Here is a 19,508-nt window from a genome sequence, read left to right as displayed (position 1 = left end):
GAATAGTAAGTGCTCTGTGTTTCTAGAAGATGCAGCACAATGGGATTAACTGAGATGGGGAAGAGGAAGCTTGAGAGGCCGATGAGACGACTACAGTGGACTGAGAAAGAGAGTGAGTGCAGATGAAGCTAGTAGGGGGCTGTGGATGTGGAAAAAGATGAGCCAGTATAAGGAATAGTGGAAATAGGCGGGGCTTGCAATGAGGAATGAAAAGTGACTTTAAACCTGGACAGATTAATGACTGTGGCTTTCACAGAGATGAAGCAGTTGGAATCAGAGCCCAAATGTTTTCGGGAAGGGATGGGTTTGAGGGATTTGTAGAATATCTAAATGGAGTTACCCTGTAAGCACTCATGCCTTCAAAATTGAGTCTTTGAGGTACTCAGGCAGGGTATCTATTTTATTAAGAGCAGAAAAGGTGATAAGTAAAGTTAGGAGAGAAAGTTTTTCTTTAACATCTTACGGAAAAATATGAATGAACTTTTTGGCCAACCTAATAAAAGTTAGTACTGGACATGGAACAACAGACTGTTTCCAAATAGGAAAAGGAGTACGTCAAGGCTGTATATTGTCACCCTGCTTATTTAATTTATATACAGAGTACGTCACGAGAAACACTGGACTGGAAGAAGCACAAGCTGGAATCAAGATTGCCGGGAGAAATATCAATAACCTCACATAGGCAGATGACACCACCCTTATGGCAGAAAGTGAAGAGGAACTAAAAAGCCTCTTGATGAAAGTGAAAGAGGAGAGTGAAAAAGTTGGCTTGAAGCTCAACATTCAGAAAACAAAGATCGTGGCATCTGGTCCCATCACTTCATGGCAAATAGATGGGGAAACAGTGGAAACAGTGACAGACTTTTATTTTGCCGGGGGGGGGGGGGCTCCAAAATCACTGCAGATGGTGATTGCAGCCATGAAATTAAAAGACACTTACTCCTTGGAAGGAAAGTTATGACTAACCTAGATGGCATATTTAAAAGTGGAGACATTACTTTGCCAACAAAGGTCCGTCTAGTCAAGGCTATGGTTTTTCCAGTAGTCAAGTATGGATGTGAGAGTTGGATTATAAAGCAAGCTGAGTGCTGAAGAATTGATGTTTTTGAACTGTAGTGCTGGAGAAGACTCTTGAGAGTCCCTTGGACTGCAAGGAGATCCAACCAGTCCATCCTAAAGGAGATCAGTCCTGAATGTTCATTGAAAGGACTGATGCTGAAGCTGAAACTCCAATACTTTGGCCACCTGGTGCAAAGAGCTGACTCATTTGAAAAAACCCTGATGCTGGGAAAGATTGAAGGTGGGAGGAGAAGGGGACGACAGAGGATGAGATGGTTAGATGGCATCACCGACTCAATGGACAGGAGTTTGTGTAGACTCTGGGAGTTGGTGATAGACAGGGAGGCCTGGCATGCTGCAGTTCATGGGGTCACAAAGAGTCGGACATGACTGAGCGACTGAACTAAACTGAATAAAAGGGAGAGGCCGGGGAGTGAGTTTTCTGGAAGATGACAGCGATTAAAGTGAGGGAAGGAGTGTGTAGGATAACCTGATGAATACTTTCACAGGAATGGTGACGTGAGTGCTCTGGCCCCACACCTATGTGAGCAAGGTCACAGATCTTTACCTAGCCTGATGGTTCAGTCTGTAGGAGTCCTGAAAGGAACTGTAACTAGAAACTGAGTCCTGGGTGTGAGTCTATGGTTCAGGAGATAAGAGTGGGCAAAAGGATGTGTGGGGAAATCCCTGGTCTCCTCCAAGTCCCCATTTTTCTGTTGCTGTTCGACTACCAGCATTCTGAGAGGTGGAGATGGAAAGCAACTGGCAGACGTACCGTTCTTTAGTGTCTCGAGTGTTCTTTCTTATGACACACCTGTATCCATTTTTAATCTGCAGGATGTGGCTGGTCATTTTATTTGGGCAGAAGCCACATGTGAATGAGGTGACGGCTTATTTTAGTTCTTCTCTGGGATTAGTTTTGCCTTGTTCCAGACCAAACATGGGCCTCTGAGCCAAGGCATTTGTTTAAAATGTCTAAGAGACCTTTTGCGTTGGGCCTCTGGGAAATGGGGTGAGGGTGTGAGCATGGATCAGCACTGCTGGGAAAACTCAAGGGCTCAGTATAGTAGCACATGAATAGTACGTTTAAAAAATTTTTTTTACACAGTTGCACAAGTTGTGTAATATCCTGTGATATTTGTTGCCTTTCTAAGAGTAGAATTAATGAAATAAAAATAGTAATATGTAGAAACTAAAAATTCCTACTCTCGGTTCTCTTTTTTGCCCCCTTTTAATACAACCATCCAGGAAATACCTTCATTGGATCAAGAGAAAACCAAACTTGAGCCTGGTCAACCCCAGCTCTCTCCAGGCATTTCAACCATTCATCTGCACCCACAGTTTCCAGGTAGCCTGTGTTGATTTGTGATGTTTGTAAGAGTACTCTGAATAAGAGAGTAAGATGAAGATTGTTGTGTGTCTCAGGTTTTAAAGTTTTAGTCATGAGAATTCCTAAGTGAAGTGAAATGTGAAATACACTTATGTATATTAATATCCTCATATAATGTTAGTGTAAGTATGGTACAGTCGATCCTTCTTTATCCGTGGTTTTACTTTCTGCGGTCAGCTACAGCCCAAAAATATTAAATGGAAAATTCCAGAAGTAAACAATTCATACGTTTTAAATTGTGCATTGTTCTGAGTATCATGATGAAATCTCGTGCCATCCTGTTCCATCCTGCCTAGGACGTGACTCATCCTTTGGTCCAGTATCCATATTTTATATGCTTCCTGCCCATTAGTATAGGAAAAACACAGTATATATTCAGACATCCACTGGGGGTCTTAGAACATATGCTCCATGGATAAAAGGAGACTACTGTATTATAAGTGTTATAATGATACATTTTTTTCCCACTGTTTTCTGTGGTCAGGAGTAGTATATATTATTACAATGTTATTGAGGGTTCATCTTTGATGAAGGGTCAATTTTACTGACTTCCGAATTGCTCTCAGATATTGTCACTAAATGTGGAAAGCAGAGCTGTAGGTTAATATCATGACCTTTAGGAACCTATAGCTGATCTTAATATCCAAGAATTAACCGTGGTATGTTGTTAGACTAAATTTTGCTTACATTTTGAAATGGGATCTTAATGCATATAACAGGCTTTAATTTTCATTCTCTCCCTCCTCATATAGTAGTGATTGAAAAAACATCACCTCCTATGCCTGTGGAGGTAGCTCCTGAAGCTTCAACATCAAGCGCCAGCCAAGTCATTGCACCTACTCAAGTAACAGGTAGGCGCAGTATTGATATTGCAGAGTCTGTGGAGGAGACAGGGATGTGAACATTTTAAATGTAAAGTCAAAATTGTATCACATGTATAAGATCGCTCATGGCAGAGTTAGTCATAAGAGCAAATATTTGGAAATAATCTAAATATTTTCTGAAGGAGGAATATGTTTAAATAAGTTATGGCACATATGCAGTGGAATATCACACAGCTGTTAATGTTTTAAAAGTAATGTCATGAGGAGATGCTTATAGGATGATATTGAGAAATAGAGAACACAGTGATTCCAGTTTTATTTTTTAAATGTTTATAAACACAGGAAAAGAAAGTTCATCGAAGTGTTTAATCATCCTCAGTTAATAGGATCATGGAGAAGCTTTTTGCTCTTCAATGTATTTTTATATATTTTCAAAATTCTGTTTAATAAACATGTTATTTCAGACATTAGTGAGAAATTATAAAGATTTATTATAATTTATAACCAACAGCTTAAAAGTTAATATTCTTAATGTATAGTGAGGTCTTATAAATCAGCAATAAAAATGCTGATAGAAAAATGAAATTAATATCATCAGATAATTCACTGGTAACATACCAAGAAACATGTATGTAATAGGAAATTTCAACTTTATTAGTAGTCAAAGAAATGCAAATTAAAGTGAGAATTCTTTATTTTTATCAATGTAATATTTCAGTTTTACTAGAGTGAAGTCAATGCTCTCACACGATTGTGGAAAGGAATGTAAAGTAGTTCAACTTTTCTGGAAAGCACAAACTGGCAATGTGTATCATGAACTTTAAAAATGTTCAAGACTTTTAACTCAGTAATCCCACGTTAAGATAACTAGTATAAGTAAATAATGGCCCCCAAACACTATTGTAATGGTTTGTATAAATGGGCACTTACCACAGCACTGTGTATAATAGAGAAAAAAATAGAAAAACCTAAATATTTAGCTATAGGGAAATAGGTAATTATATCTACACTGAAACGATATGCTACTGCCAATTGCTACAGTATTTTTGAAGAATTTTTAAAAATATACCAGAAAATGGTCACAAGATATTGCTAAATACAAGATGAAGTATGTAAAAATGAAGGATATAGAGTATTAAACCAATTATATAAAAAAAGACATACATTGAGAAAATGCTAGAAGAAAATACACCATATCAGCAGTGGTTATTATGGGAGTGGGGTCTGAGGGGTTTGGATGTTGTTTCATTGTGGAATTTTTTGTGTATTCCACATATTCTGTAAAATATATATATATTCTGAAAAATATATTTGTAATCAGACAAAGTATCACTAAGGTGCATCATAATAGCATAAGTTCACGATCCCATTGCAGGATGAGGTTCGCAGTGTATACAGGAGAAGCTAATAGAGGAGTGTGCAGCCTCTCTCAGAGTTTCACCTCTTAAGAAACATGACATTGCATCATTTCAAACAGAAACATGCTTGGTTAGATGTATTAATTTATTGGATCGTGGTGATCATTTCACAATGTATAGATATTAAAATGTCAAGTTGTACGCCATTAAGTACATAACAGTTTTTATGTGTTTTAAAAAACCAAAGCTTTGACCTACTGTCTCAAAATTGTGGATGCACTTTCTCTTAGACACTTGAATTGGTACAGCAGACAGGAAAATGTTTTTAAACCACTCCCCTGTCCTGAGGTGAAGTGCAGTTGACCAGGTGGTGCAGAGTCACATGACAGACTCAGCAGAGTGTTCTCGCCCGCTTCAGCAGCACCCTCAAGGAGCAGCTGCACCCAGAGTCATGGCCTTCCCATGTGAATGCAAAGCAACTGCTCTTTGGTTTTACTGTAAATAGTGAGCAGAGTGATATAGAAATGTTAACTATTCTAAGTAGTGGGTTGACTCAAATGAATTTTCTGGCCAAACCCTGAATTTCTAGTGATAGAGTGAAATGCTAGTGATTTTTGTTTGTTTGTTTTTAATGGCTGTAACTAAAATTGTTTTTCTCTGTTCTGAAGTCACAGCTGTATCTACTTATTTCATTAAACCCATCTATGAAAGACTGGCTTTTCTGGTGGCTCAGATCGTAAAGGATCCACCTGCAATGAGGGAGACCTGGGTTTGATCCCTGGGTTGGGGAAGATTCCCTGGAGGAGGGCATGGCAACCCACTCCAGTATTCTTGCCTGGAGAAAGCCCATGGACAGAGGAGCCTGGCGGACTGCAGTCCATGGGGTCACAAAGAGTCAGACACAACTGAGCGACAAAGCACAGCACATGAATGGCTACTATGCAAGGCATATAAACATATAATGCACCATCTTGGTCAGCAGGTCTTCTCATTGTTTATATCTGCAATAAAAAAGAAAATTGCAGTCTGTCAATGTGCTAGTTATTTCATGTACTCTATTTCCATTTTCCAGTGTGAAGACACACTGTCATTTTGTGCCTTTTTAACAATGGCTGACTTAACAGACAGACTTCTTGCAGTTTAGCTTTGTAGTGGTTTGGCTAGATAAACACAGTTTGATCATTTAAATGCAGCCCTGTGAGGAATAACAAATTGCAGTTACTCAGCTTCAACTGAACTGTGGAACTGATTGAAAAAAATGAAAGTAGTTGTGCTATATGAAGTTGTTAGAAGACAGCTTAATTTGAGTTTGGCAGAGATACAGGGCTAACATCTGCTATCACATGTTGAAGCACAAATATTTCCTTCCAGGAAACAAGTGACATTGAAATTTCATTTTCACACAGCATTTATAGGTGCTCTGACTTCCTATAGTAAAAGAATCTTTCTGAACCAATCCATGGGGAGAACATTTTAGATAGTTTTTGAATTTAAATAATTTGCAGTTTTGGAGCTATACTATGATCTGTAATCTACCCTAGAACAAGAAGAATGTTTTGTATCAAATTTAACTGAAATAAAAATATAGACGTTCCCATTGATTTTGATAAGAGAGCCAGATATGTCGATTGAAGGAGCAATCTGATCGAGTCTCTCTGGAACATTAGGCAGAGTTTTTTTTCTTTTTTTGGAACACAAAGGAGGTAGATGTTTGTCACTCTTAGTTTCTTCCATGAATTGAAGAAAGGAATAGAATAATAAGTAGGCGTCTAAAATAACCAAAATCAGGATCACATTGCTCAGCAATGATATCTTTATGATGGTGACTTTGGAAGTAGCCTTTGTAGATTTCGTCAGATTCACTTTGACTTGCAATAATTATAAAGGGAGCCACATATTTGGAGGGAATAAGGGTGATATTTTCCACTCTGAGCAGCTGAGTTGGTGGCTTGCAATATTATTGGCATACTGTTGCCAAAGAAATGATACATTTCAGCATATAAATTCTTGATTTAGCATAGTGTCTTAGTAGCTCAAGGATAGGTTGGAAAATCAAACCTTTATTTCTCTGGCGAGTATTTACAAAGTGGAAACATCTGCTTCAATTGTTGTGGGACAATTTATGCTCTTTGTGGGGCAGTTAGGAAGCCAGGGCATTTTTGTAAACCTTTCCATGAGTTGACATTTGATACTTTCCTCTGCCAGCTCTTCCTAAACTTTCTCCATGGCCCTTGCAGACCAGCCAGAAATTATTCTGACTTTCATGACTGCTTTGTGTAAACCTTTGTAATCATCATGGCCCAAACGTTGTAAAAACTATTTTGCTCATCAGATCTTTTCCAGAAGTCATCAGTGACGCCTTTATAGAAACCTTTGTCCCTGAAGGATATTACCAGTGTCATGACAGCCTCAATAAACTATGTAGGCTCATGGAAGATGAACTTTGTTGCATGTAAAATCATCATGCTTTAATATTTCCAGCTCTGTTTATTTATTTATTTTGAGTAATCACATGAGCAGGAAGAAAGCAAAAGGTCAGCGTATTCATTTTCATATCTTGCCAAAAGCTTTCTTTTTCATTTAATTCTTAAAGACACCAGACTCTTAAATCTATCTCTGGCCCTCTTTCTGGGACAAATAGACCATTTGGTTTTCCATTGGCTTTTGGTCATGACTCTTTTTTCCAAATTCTAAATGGACTCCCGGGAAAGATACAATGAAGCCCTTGGCCTGATGTAGGTGAAACTGTTTCAGGGGCCGCGTGTGTAAGGGCAGTCCTGCACCCTAGGGGAAATATGATGGGCATTACGAAGGAGGATGCTTCCAAGAGTCCAGTGGGAACAGTCTCTTGTCTCTGGGAAGCCAAACATGCTTCAGAAGAGAAGACATGATCATTAACCTGAGTGCCCCAGAGACCAATCATTACTGCTTTCTGTGCAAGGCTTTATCATATTCCCAGAGCCTGTGTCGGTGCCATCAGCACATATGGAGAAATGTATATTTTGACCTGAACTGATCCTTTCTGTGGGAACAGGCTAGCATCACTCTGTGTGGGTGACCTCTTAGAAAAATGTAAAGCATAATGTCTTTGCCCCCCAAAATGCAGAGAAAGCCAGAAGCTTTTTTTCTAAGCCTGAAGTTTAATTTTTTCAGTTTTAAGACAATACCATCAGGACTGCCTTTCTCTGTAACTTATAATCAAGGATGAAAGTGTAACAGATAGAGGAGGGAAGTGTAGGAAGCGGTGCTGTGAAACACCTTTTGAAAGTTTTAGGAGTATCAATAATTTTTTTTTAACTTTAAAAATGGTGTTGATCAATTTTGTTGGTTATGGTTGACATATAGCATTGTATAAGTTTAAGGTATACAACGTGGTTTGATACATTCATATATTACACTATGGTTACTACAAAAGCATTCGCTAACACCTCTATCAAGTCACATGCTTTCTTGTGAGTTGAGAACAGTTAAGATGTAGTATTATTGATTATAATCTGGTAAAAAAAATTTTTCCTGTAAATCCAGTTGTTTTATTTTATTTTTATTATTTTTTTATTTTATTGGAGGCACATTACCTTACATTAATATATTGGTTGGTTTTGCCATACATTGACACGAATCTGCCCCGGGTGTACATGTGTTCCCTTTCTTGGACCCCCCTCCCACCTCCCTCTTCCCCATATCCTCCCTCCAGGTCATCCCCGTTCACCAGCCCCAAGCATCCTGTATCATGCGTCGAACTTGGACTGGTGATTCATTTCACATATGATAATATACATGCTACAATGCCATTCTCCCCAATCATCCCACCTTCACCCTCTCCCACAGAGTCCCAAAGACTGTTCTATATACCTATGTCTCTTTTGCAGTCTCGTATACAGGGTTAAGGTTAACATCTTTCTAAATTCCATATATATGCGTTAGTATACTGTATTGATGTTTTTCTTTCTGGCTTACTTCACTCTGTATAATAGGCTCCAAGTTCATCCACCTCATTAGAACTGATTCAAATTTTTTGATGAATGGTAAAGAGGAAGCAGAGGTATTTTGAAGTTGTTAATTTTTCTTTTTGAACTTAGAAGGGTGGGATAGCAAATAGATAAACAGGATCCCTGAGGACAAACTGATACATTACAATTTATCATGTGTATAAAATTTGGGGCAAACTGTAGAAATCTAGAATATGTTAGTAAATATCCCCTCACACTGGTGTATCTCTTAGTACCTTCTAGTGGTGTAGGAGTAGCATTTTCTTTACCTTAGTGCCAGTTGGGATCAATGTTTTCAAACTGCAGTTTCATATACATAATCTATGAGGTAATCAGCTAAGAATTCCCAAGCTTTCCTCATAAATATTTCAACCTCATAGCCTCTATTTAAGATACTAAATTGGAAGGAAAGGCCGTTATTGTTCATTTCTTAAGACAAAAGAGTTAAAATTCTTAATCATTTCTTCTTACAGTTGACTTAAGAAATTATCTAAATATTGGCACACTGGCATAGGAATGTATCTCATCTGAATTAAGCATCACATATTTTTGAAGACTTTATTTACACAAGTAAACATTACATTCTAAAGCTGTGCTTGAAAAAGAACAGATAAATATTTGATAATCAATAAATTGGTATGTGTGGGAGTGGGGGCAATGAGTAACCATCAAGCATTTCCTAAAAACCCCAGATGTACAATCTTTTAATTAATTCTGACCACTTCTTCTTAGTATATTAAGTCATCTACTAATTTTTCTTTTTGCAAATTTGATCAATATGTCTTCTCTGATTTAAGCAAATTGCAGAGAAGAACATAAAATAATTTCAAAGAAAATCAAGAAATTAATTTTAAAAGGAAGCACCTGCTTACATTAAGAATAGATGGTTAAAGAACTGCTTCTCACACTATTCTACTAAAGAATTCTTGTAAACAGAGAAGAGAATTCTTACCTGAGGGTCTAGAAGTAGAACCTGGAAAAGGTTACATTTTTTTACCTTCAGATTTTTGCAGCACATAGAAACGATAATTTTTAAAGAAAGACTTTTCTGATTATAGAAGTAATAACACTTGTTCATTGTAGAAAATTTTGAAGATTCAGAAGAATATAGACAATACCAATCCCCATAATTGTATCACTTAGATTTATTTTCTTCCAATCTGCTTTTCTGTGTATAAAATAATTTAGATCATATCCTATAATTTGTACCTGACTATATTTTCTTAAAAAATAAGCTTTTTTCTGTCCCGCTAAAGATTAATATATAATCTATACTGTGTATGTCTCATAATTCATTGTTTTATATGGTTATTATCAGTCATTTAAGTTTAAGCAGTTATGTTAATTACCTATGTCTTTAGTCTTTTGGATTTTTTTTTCTGTAACTTGACATTATACTGACTATAAACTATTTTTCTAATAGTGAATTAGCATAAATAGGTTCACTAAAGATATAAATAATTTTAAATATGCACTTTTATCATAATCCAGTGATTCTATGCAAAATACTGCAGCTCTGTAGTCATATGCTTCCTTTTAAAGCCTAGCAACTTTTCAAATAACTTGCATCAGTTGTCTTAAAATCACAGCACAGTGAATAACACTTGATGAAAAATGAATGTGGTTTGGGTTTTGGAGAGTAACCTCAACCCCAATTTAGGTCATTTCCATAGTGAATTTTTGTTAAAGCCATGTTTTCCACATTTTTCTTCAGAATTCACAGTGGGTTATTGATGACAGTAGCATGCCTGTTTTTCTTTTCATTCAAACCGTAGGCCCCATTAACAAAGGTGTGTTTAGCTTGTCACACTTGAGCCTGTGGTCTTCCTCCACTGGGCCATTTGGGCTTATCCATGGTGTCATCTGTTTTAAGTATTGTTTACTGCATGATGACAGTGAGATAATAGTAGTATTATTCATGTGCTATTTCTTTGTTATATATTCTTTTTTCCAAATTATTTACTTATTACTGTGATGGATCTTTGTTGCTGTGCATGGGCTTTCTCTAGTTCCATCAAGCAGGGGCTACTCTCTAGTTGTGCTGTTCAGGCTTCTCATTGCAGTGGCTTCTCTTGTTGCAGAACTCAGGTTTCAGGGAACATGTGCTTCAGTTGCAGCTCACGGACTGTAGAGCTAAGGCTCAGTAGTTGTGGAGTGTGGGCTTAGTTGCCCTGTGGCATATGGAGTCTTTCTGGACCAGGTAATGAACTTGTGTCCCCTGCATTGCAGAGTGGATTCTTAACTACTGGACCACTAGGAAAGATCCTGTTATGTGTTCTTAAATAACTTCAATAGAAACAACCACAGTAATCAGTAATAATGGCTAATTTTTACTGAGCACATATACTGTGCCAGGCATTGAGCTACATGCATTATTTAGGTTATCTCTTTTGAACCTCACGCTCTGAAGTTGGTGCTCTGGTCATTCTCCTTTATACACAGAGAAAAGTGAGGCTTAGATTATTTAAGTAATTTGTGCTCTGTTACAGAGCAAAGAAAGGGTAGCAAGGTTGGTACCTGTACTCGTCTCAAGCCTGGGCTCTGACCACCAGCTGTACCGCCCACTCCCTACTATACTATTATACATCCTTACAAAGATCACTGAAATCAACAGACTATCTTGGAGTAAATCATCTCAGAAAGTCACCTTTGAGTTTTCAGGTCATTTTGGTAATAAAGCATATTGTGATGGCTTTCACCCACCAGAAACTCCCCTCCCCTTGCCTTGACCACGGCCTATGTCTATGAGTGGAGCAAGGACTTCATAGAAGAAGCCAGTCTCATGCAGGAATCAAAAGAAAAGGAAGGGAGGAACTAAGCAGAGATGATTTGGAATAAGATTCTATATTCTACTAGTATAAATAAAATATGCTCCTGTTGAAATTGGCAAATTAAGAATAAGTTGCATCCAGAAGTTCTGCTTTGATTACAAGTGGTAAATCTTTCTGGAGAATTAATGAGAAATTTGGGAGGAGGTTGAGTATGTTTTTTGGAACTTGAATTTGGCCTGCTAACAAATAGTAGAAAGTTGCCATCTATTTCTTATCAGAAGGAATCACATGATTCAGCCCATCATCCAAAATGAACTGGAGAGGATAGAAACTCATTGATGGGCTCTCTTCAGAATTGATGATAATGTCCAGGATGGCCTCTTTCTAAATTTCCACCTATTCCAGTTCATCTCAGAAGTTGTCTCATTAAAAACTTTTGATGGCTTTGGCTGTGACTAACTGATCAATTATACTGTAATCAGATGAGTTTACACTTGATTTTAGAGTGTAAAATTTTGTTTTCTGAATGCATAACTGGCAATAAGGTATTCAGGAAAAACAAAGTAATCGTTTGCAAGGTGCAATGAAATCTTTGTTTATATCTGTTTTGTCCCACATTTTCTTATTTTTCAAGAAATCAATGAATGTACTGTGAACCCTGACATCTGTGGAGCAGGACACTGCATTAACCTGCCAGTGAGGTACACCTGTATATGCTATGATGGCTACAAGTTCAGTGAGCAGCAGAGGAAATGTGTTGGTAAGAAGACACTTTTTGTTGATGAGATTATTAAATATCAAATGTTTGCACATTAAGAACATGTTAATCATGGGGAAAATACTGTTTAATTAAAAAAATTTTTTTCTCCCTGAGCTAAAGGTACTCAAAAAACAGGCTTGCTTAACTCCTAGAAGGCTCTTACCTCTTGGTTCAATGCTGTGTGCTTTGCCAAGAGTAATACAGTTACATCAAGGTGGAATAATTTCCCAAAGTTTTTCAGGTAAAGAATATAGACAGTAATTAAGAGCTCTAGAAATAGCTATCTATAAACATATTTAGCAAAAATTAATATTAATATATCCTGAATAAAAATATGTTCATATAAGTTTATAAAATTTGATTTTTAAAAGGAATTTAAGTTCAGTTCAGTTCAGTCACTTATTCATGTCTGATTCTTTGTGACTCCATGGATGGCAGCATGCCAGGTTTCCCTGTCCATCACCAACTCCTGGAGCTTGCTCAAACTTATGTCAATTGAATCGGTGATACCATGCAACCATCTCATCCTCTGTCATCCCCTTCTCTTCCTGCCTTCAATCTTTCCCAGCGAGTCAGTTCTTCGCATCAGGTGGCCAAAGAATTGGAGCTTCAGCCTCAGCATCAGTTCTTCCAATGATAATCAGGGCTGATTTCCTTTAGGATTGGCTGGTTGGATCTCCTTGAAGTTAAAGGGACTCTCAAGAGTCTTTTCCAACACCACAGTTCAAAAGCATCAATTCTTTGGCAGTCAGCTTTCTTTATGGTCCAGCTCTCACATCCATACGTGACTACTGGAAAAGCCATAGGTTTGACTCTACATACCTTTGTTGGAATTTCTATATTGAAAATCAGTATATGCTGATAAGAGACTATTGATGGATTTATAATGTAGGAGCTCATATATGCTTCTTTGGGGAAAAATGTATCTCACAAAGGGGTGTAAATGTGTTAAGTCATTTTAATGTGTTAACACTAAATTTAATATCTTTTTTAGAAAAAGGAAGGCAAATATGGAGCAACAAAGGGATATACCTAATTAGACCCACTTTATGCTGACTTCCATTATGCAAATATGACTTTTGCTGTTCAGTTTTGCATGTATATGTGGAGTGAGGTGTGCGGGGGACATCCACTTGCTCTATAGTATGACTGTTTCTCGTGAATTTGCATACATGAGATGCATTATGTTTAGACTCACAAGCGTAAGGTTGAAAAGGGCAGTCAGTCGAGATGATTCAGTCTCCCTTTACCCATGTACACTGTGAAGGAGAGTGCCTGTCATGACATTGCTCACTGCCTCTGCTGAGCTGGCCTGGGATTTGCACGGTGAATTCCAGCACTCACATGACTCTAGTTATCAGCCAGGTCCTTTTGTGTTGACCTGAAATCTTTCTTTTGAAACACCAATATCATAGCTGTAGCTTGAACTTTCAGAGCAGCACGCCATAAGTGTATTCCCTCTTCGCAATAGCAGCCCTTCAGGAATTCAGGGAAACTGACTGTATTCCTTTCACTGTTTTCCTCACTTATAAGGTGGGACAGAGGAGACAGAATGCTGTATTTCATGAACAGAGTCTGAGAATTTCATGCTACGCTAATCCTTTTGTATGTCTTTGTTAACAGATATTGATGAATGCGCTCAGGACCAATACCTTTGCTCCCAGGGACGCTGTGAAAACACTGAGGGAAGTTTCTTGTGTATTTGCCCAGCAGGATTCATGGCCAGTGAGGAGGGTACTAACTGCATAGGTAATAGCAGTGTTCTTTCTGATGCATAAATTCCCTCACATGGGTTTCTAGCTCTCCCGAATCCATCAGTCCAGGGCCCGTTCAGACAATCCAGAATTTATTATTAAACCCGTTACACCACACTAATCTGCTAGATTCTGGAAGATTAAAAGATGAAGTTTCTTCCCCCAACACCTTTGAATGAATAATATCAAATGTGTGCAAAGACCAGCGGTGTTAAATATTTCTTTTGGATTCGAGTAAATCCAAACCACTCAATTTTTTGGAACAAATCAAAGAGATATAGATAGTAGGAATCAGTTACTTCATTCTTAAATTTGAACTCACCTGGGAGATGGGAGAGGTTTAAAATTAGGTTTTGGGAAAAAACACTCGACAGTGTTTTCTGCTTTGCTTAGATGTCGATGAGTGTCTGAGGCCAGACGTCTGTGGGGAAGGGCACTGTGTCAATACCGTGGGGGCCTTCCGGTGTGAATACTGTGATAGCGGGTACCACATGACCGCAGGAGGCCACTGCGAGGGTGAGTCTGCTGGGAGGATGGGGAGACCACAGCCCTTCTGAGTGTGTAGCACACCTGTCCATGAAATGCAGGGCTGGTTCCAGAACCCTGGGCTTGTAGGCACCTGGCCTGGTACGAGTTTTCCTCCACTGCCAATCTGTATAGGACACCAGCTCGCCCAGGCTCTGGCTGCTTCCCAGAATCAAAGCCTCTTTGCCTCCCTTCAGTGACTCTGTCTGGGTCTTTTCCTGTCTTTTCCCTCTCTCTATGACTCACTTCAATATCTGCCTTCCCTGGTAGGTGGAGTGACATTTGTAACAATGAACTGCAAAGGATCTTAGTACAAACCCAGACTTAATCACAGTGTCTGTCTGCATCACTCACCTGGGGACATGGTGCAGGTGTCACCTGTGTGAACTTTTTGTTTTCAACCTTTTCATCTTGGTCCATTCTTTTGTCTCAGCTTCTTTCGCCTGTGTTCCGGGACTTGCTTGCAGACTCTCTACAAAAATGTTGTCTGACCAACTACAGGTCAGACTCCAGCTGTGCAAGATAAAATTTCTTTAATGCTGACCCCAACAATGGATTTGCTCTTGTTGCAAAAATGTCTTGAAGAGTTTTGAACATTTCAAAGTTAAGATGGATTAACTGTTGAATATTTCTGTTTGTGTTCGTGTCCCAAGTCACATGGGTTCTTTTTGAAAGCACCGTGGTATACTTTGAATAATTATTTTTGTGAAGGAATACACTGAACCTCTGCTTCAGTCTTCATGGAAACGTGAATAAGACAAAGGAGCAGGGGCCTTTGGACATGTTCTGAGGAGCCTGGGTGTGGGGTTGGTGCTGGTTCCACGTATTTGCTGCCTGGCTACCTGACATTTAGCCTGTTTTCAGACATAGTGGGCCTCCAGAGCTCAGGAGGGATAGGCTGGTTGGGGAAGGCTGCTCTCTGCTGTTTCTTGGCTCCAGTATGTTGGTTTTTTTTCACAGTTCTAATGACCAGGCCTGGAGGGAGAGCTCATTAGACACTTTTTTGGCAGCCTGCACCTGCCTCACTTGCTGGCCCCTTGCCTCAGCCCCTGAGTTATCTGGAGAGAAGTGGGGAGCATTTTATGTTACTGCATCAGCTCCCATCAGAACAGAGATATGAACTCTTCCCCTGATGGCTGAAGGCCTTGGGAAAGTGCAGGTGTGAAGTGTCCCCACTCTTCTCTTGCAGGGGACTGTGCCTCTGCTCTGGAGGCCACTTGAGGACGGGTAGAATGGAGAATATGGCTTTTCAGCTCATGATCCCCACACTCAGTAACTGTCTAGCTTGGGGCCAGTTATGTAGGCCCTTCAGAACAGTTCTTCATCTGTGAAATGGGAACCATGCAGTTAACTTTCAGGCTCGTGCAGGTAAATGGGTGTTGCAGTATGTCATATGGTGCCTGTCACCTTGTTAGCTCTCAAGAAGTATTAGTTTCCCTAAACTTCCCCTTTCCCTGACTCCTTTTGTTTTTGCATAGATATTTTCAGAATATCTATAATCGTGAGAGTTTTTTAGAAAAAAATGGGGCTTGGGTTTATATGACAAGCACTTATATACAAACTGTGCTTCCCCAAAAGGTAAAATACAGATCTTCAGGTTTTACACACAGACTCAGGACGGGAAGATAAAATATTTAAGGAATTACTACAAGTTAAGGATGTACAGTAGAAAGGAGTAGAAAAAAAAGTTGAAGATAAGTAAGTAAATGGAAAGAAGGAGACTCTTCAGTAATATTCAGTGCATGGAAATTATTTAACAGAATCTCTCCAGCATCCCCTGAGTTAATAATTATATAATTCTATCCCCATGAAAAAGCTTGAAATGAAGGAGCCAAATAACGTGGCTGTTTTCTAATTTCACCATGGACCAGAACCAAAGGTCCCTGGGCTTCTGGCTCACTGAAGATTTTCTCAGCTGTCACTGACAAAGTTGCTTTCAAACAGCGCCAGTCTCCAAGGAGTCTACTGTAGCTTACAGACATTATCTCATGCACCCTTACTTTATTCTATGAAGGTATTACCAGCCAGGTAGTCCCTTATTTATAGATGAGGGAACAAGCAAACAGGTGAGAGCAGCAGGAAATCCAGGGATGTTACTGTCTTATGTTGCTCAGCATTGTACCTTATTTATCAGACCAGTCTATCTCAATGACCTTCTCTGACTTAGCAGTTGCATTTTTGTTTTTTTATAAATCCCATCTAGTGAAGAATGTAATGCTGTTTGGAAAATTAAACTGGCAAGCATCATCTTTTTGTAGAACAAGAAGTCCCAGAACATCTGACCTAGAAAAAAAAAAAAAACAACACCGTGTGTCATTGTCTATTGGCAAGGATTTTTTGCTGATAGGAAAAAAAAAATTGCAACACTGACCTGGTGCTTATTCTATTAATAACATCTTCAAGCATCTTTTCATACGTCTCTAATGATACATAATGGAAGGTGATTTTTGAGTATTTGCCACCATGATGACATCAAATACCCATGCATGTTCAGTGTATTCATCATATATTTCTTTCACTTTTTTTCCCTGAAAAATCTTGTTTCAATTTTAAGTGTGATTAGAGGTCCTATATACATCTTATATCATGAGGCTTAGACATTGAATCCACTCACTTGGAAAATACCTGTTTCAGTTGGGGCTGGTACCCGGGTGTTAGTACTCATTTTAAATGGTTGAAATGTTACCTTTTCATTTCATTCAATGGTTGAACGGTTTACCTTTCCCCCCATTTTGTTGTTTTACCATTCTTTTTTTTTAACTGGAGGTTAATTGCTTTATAGTGTTGTGTTTGTTTCTGCTGTACAACAACTCAAATCAATCAGAACAATATATATATATGTATACATATCCTGTTCCTCTTGAGCCTGCCTCCCATCTCCCACCCCCATCCCGGCCCTCTAGGTTGTCAGTAGGACCCAAGGTTGGGCTCCCTGGGTTATATGGCAGCTTCCTTCTAGCTATCTCTTTCACACATAGTAGTGTATGTATGTCAATGCTGCTTTCTCAATTTGTCCCATCCTCTCCTTCCCTAGCTGTGTGGACAAGTCTTTTTTCTGTATCCACATCTCCAGTTGTTTGACCTTTCTTTAGAAAGTCCGAAGCTATTGTATCTCTGTCACAGTTCTGTCCATATTTAAGGTGATTTTTTTTCTCCTCACATTGAAAAGAACAATGATTAATAACTTTAGTTAACCGTGAATGTGAAAAGCAAGGTGTATTTTAAACCAGAATATATTACCCTATGATTATTCACCATAGTTTCTGGAAAATCTTGGAAGTATTTGATGAGTTCATTCTCTCCTAATGTTCTTTTTTGGCCTCCAAGGAATTCCTATCACGTGAAAAGTTTTAAATTATTCAAACCTCAGATGTTTTGGGGACCATGAAGCCAAAGCAAGGATTTCCCTAGAGTACCCCATTGTCTGCAGAGAGAACCTCTAGCCAGGTGGATAAATGGCTTCCTCACTGTTGTGTTCATTTCTTGTATTTCTTTCTGGCAAACCAGACTATTACTTGAAAGATGTTGATGTCCAAAAAGTGGTCTTAGAGAACTGCCAACTCACAGAGTGGAGAGATCTGGGCCTGCCAATTGGAGAATTGGGGCCAAGTTCTTCCTTGAAACATATGTAAATATTTCAATCAAGTTATACCTGGCCATGCATTCTAGCTGAGTGTTTGAGTGCACACCTAGTGCTTCACTTTTCCAGTTATTGTTTTCCCCACCAATCTTTTCCCCCTTTATCACACAAGTCAGTACGTGCTTTAGTGTTCTGATAAAAATGTCTGTGACGTAGCTTTTTGATTTTTTCAGATGTTGATGAGTGTTTGACTCCAAGTACTTGTCCGGATGAGCAGTGTGTGAATTCTCCCGGATCTTACCAGTGTGTTCCCTGCACGGAAGGGTTTCGAGGCTGGAACGGGCAGTGTCTTGGTAAGTACTAGAGTGTACACTAGAGTGTACTTATCGTAGTTGTGTGTCTTCTGTCTGGCCGGTTTTCTGACAGACTGGTGTAATGCCAAGTAAGCTGTCTTTCAAAATGGAAAAAGGTGAGAGAAAAAAAGGAATGTAACAAACTCATGTCATTCAGAGAAAAGTTCTAAGTAAGTTTTAACCATGAAGAAAATAAGAAATTGAGTTGGCATGAAGGAAGTAAGATTTTACATGAAACATAATTCTGATTGAAACAAATTGTTATCCCTGATGTGATTAATACTCAAAACCAAATAAAGTATTGATAATAAGTGCCACAAAGAGGAGAGAGGTGGAGAGCAAAGTGCTTAAAAAGAGAAGGTATGAGACGGAACTACCACAGACTTGTAGAATGAAAAAATACACATAAACTTGCAGCCGAAGCAGCAAATATAGAAAGAAATCTGGACTGATTGCCCATTGATGCTTTTGAACTGTGGTACTGGAGAAGACTGTTGAGAGTTCCTTCGACTGCAAAGAGCTCAAACCAGTGAATTCTAAAGGAAATCAACCCTGAATATTCATTGGAAGAACTGATGGTGAAGCTGAAGCTCCAGTACTTTGGCCACCTGATGCAAAGAGCTGACTCACTGGACAAGACTCTGATGCTGGGAAGAATTGAGGGCAGGAGGAGGAGACAACAGAGGATAAGATGATTGGATGGCGTCACTGACTCAATGGACATGACTATGAGCAAACTCCAGGATATGCTGGAGGACAGAGGAGCCTGGTAGGCTGCAGTCCATGGGGTGGCAAAGAATCGGACATGACTCAACAACAGCAACCCCTTATATTTGTTCATTCATTCATTCACTCAAGTATTTAGTGAATACTGAGTATCTCCTCCTCGAGGCACTGAGGGAGTAATGACTCTGCTTTGCTCCTGATTATTTGTGCTCTAGTCAGCTTTCCCCCTTAATGGTTTTCCTTTGTGTTTCTGTTTACCGTGTGATCTTTTCACAAAAGCTGCTCTTTCCCACCCCATACCACATTCTGACAGTGTGAGTTAAACTTTTCCATCTTTCTTCTTTCATTTCTTCTCAAATACTGTATAATTCACTGTCTATACATGGAGTGGTGGGCTTCCCTGATAGCTCAGTTGGTAA

General features: G+C 38.9%; 1 protein-coding gene across 16 annotated transcripts in view; it reads left to right on the top strand.

Moving 5' to 3' along the window:
• The window catches only part of LTBP1 (latent transforming growth factor beta binding protein 1), a 461,939-nt gene that overhangs the window by 313,347 nt on the left and 129,084 nt on the right, over window positions 1-19,508 (top strand). For 10 of the 16 annotated variants that reach the window (XM_055400894.2, XM_055400891.2, XM_088841548.1 and 7 more), the window contains 6 exons: window positions 2,308-2,407; window positions 3,202-3,300; window positions 12,026-12,151; window positions 13,775-13,900; window positions 14,299-14,421; window positions 18,244-18,363. In XM_055400894.2, coding sequence (XP_055256869.2) covers window positions 2,308-2,407; window positions 3,202-3,300; window positions 12,026-12,151; window positions 13,775-13,900; window positions 14,299-14,421; window positions 18,244-18,363 — 694 coding nt within the window. The remainder of the gene's footprint in view (window positions 1-2,307; window positions 2,408-3,201; window positions 3,301-12,025; window positions 12,152-13,774; window positions 13,901-14,298; window positions 14,422-18,243; window positions 18,364-19,508) is intronic. The other 6 variants (XM_055400890.2, XM_055400900.2, XM_088841552.1 and 3 more) reach the window with 2 other exon arrangements.

This window comes from Moschus berezovskii, chromosome 11, assembly GCF_049115385.1.
Source record: "Moschus berezovskii isolate FMDL1 chromosome 11, NW_MosBer_1.0, whole genome shotgun sequence".
NCBI lineage: Eukaryota > Metazoa > Chordata > Mammalia > Artiodactyla > Moschidae > Moschus > Moschus berezovskii.
This window is presented reverse-complemented; position numbering and strand designations above follow the sequence as displayed.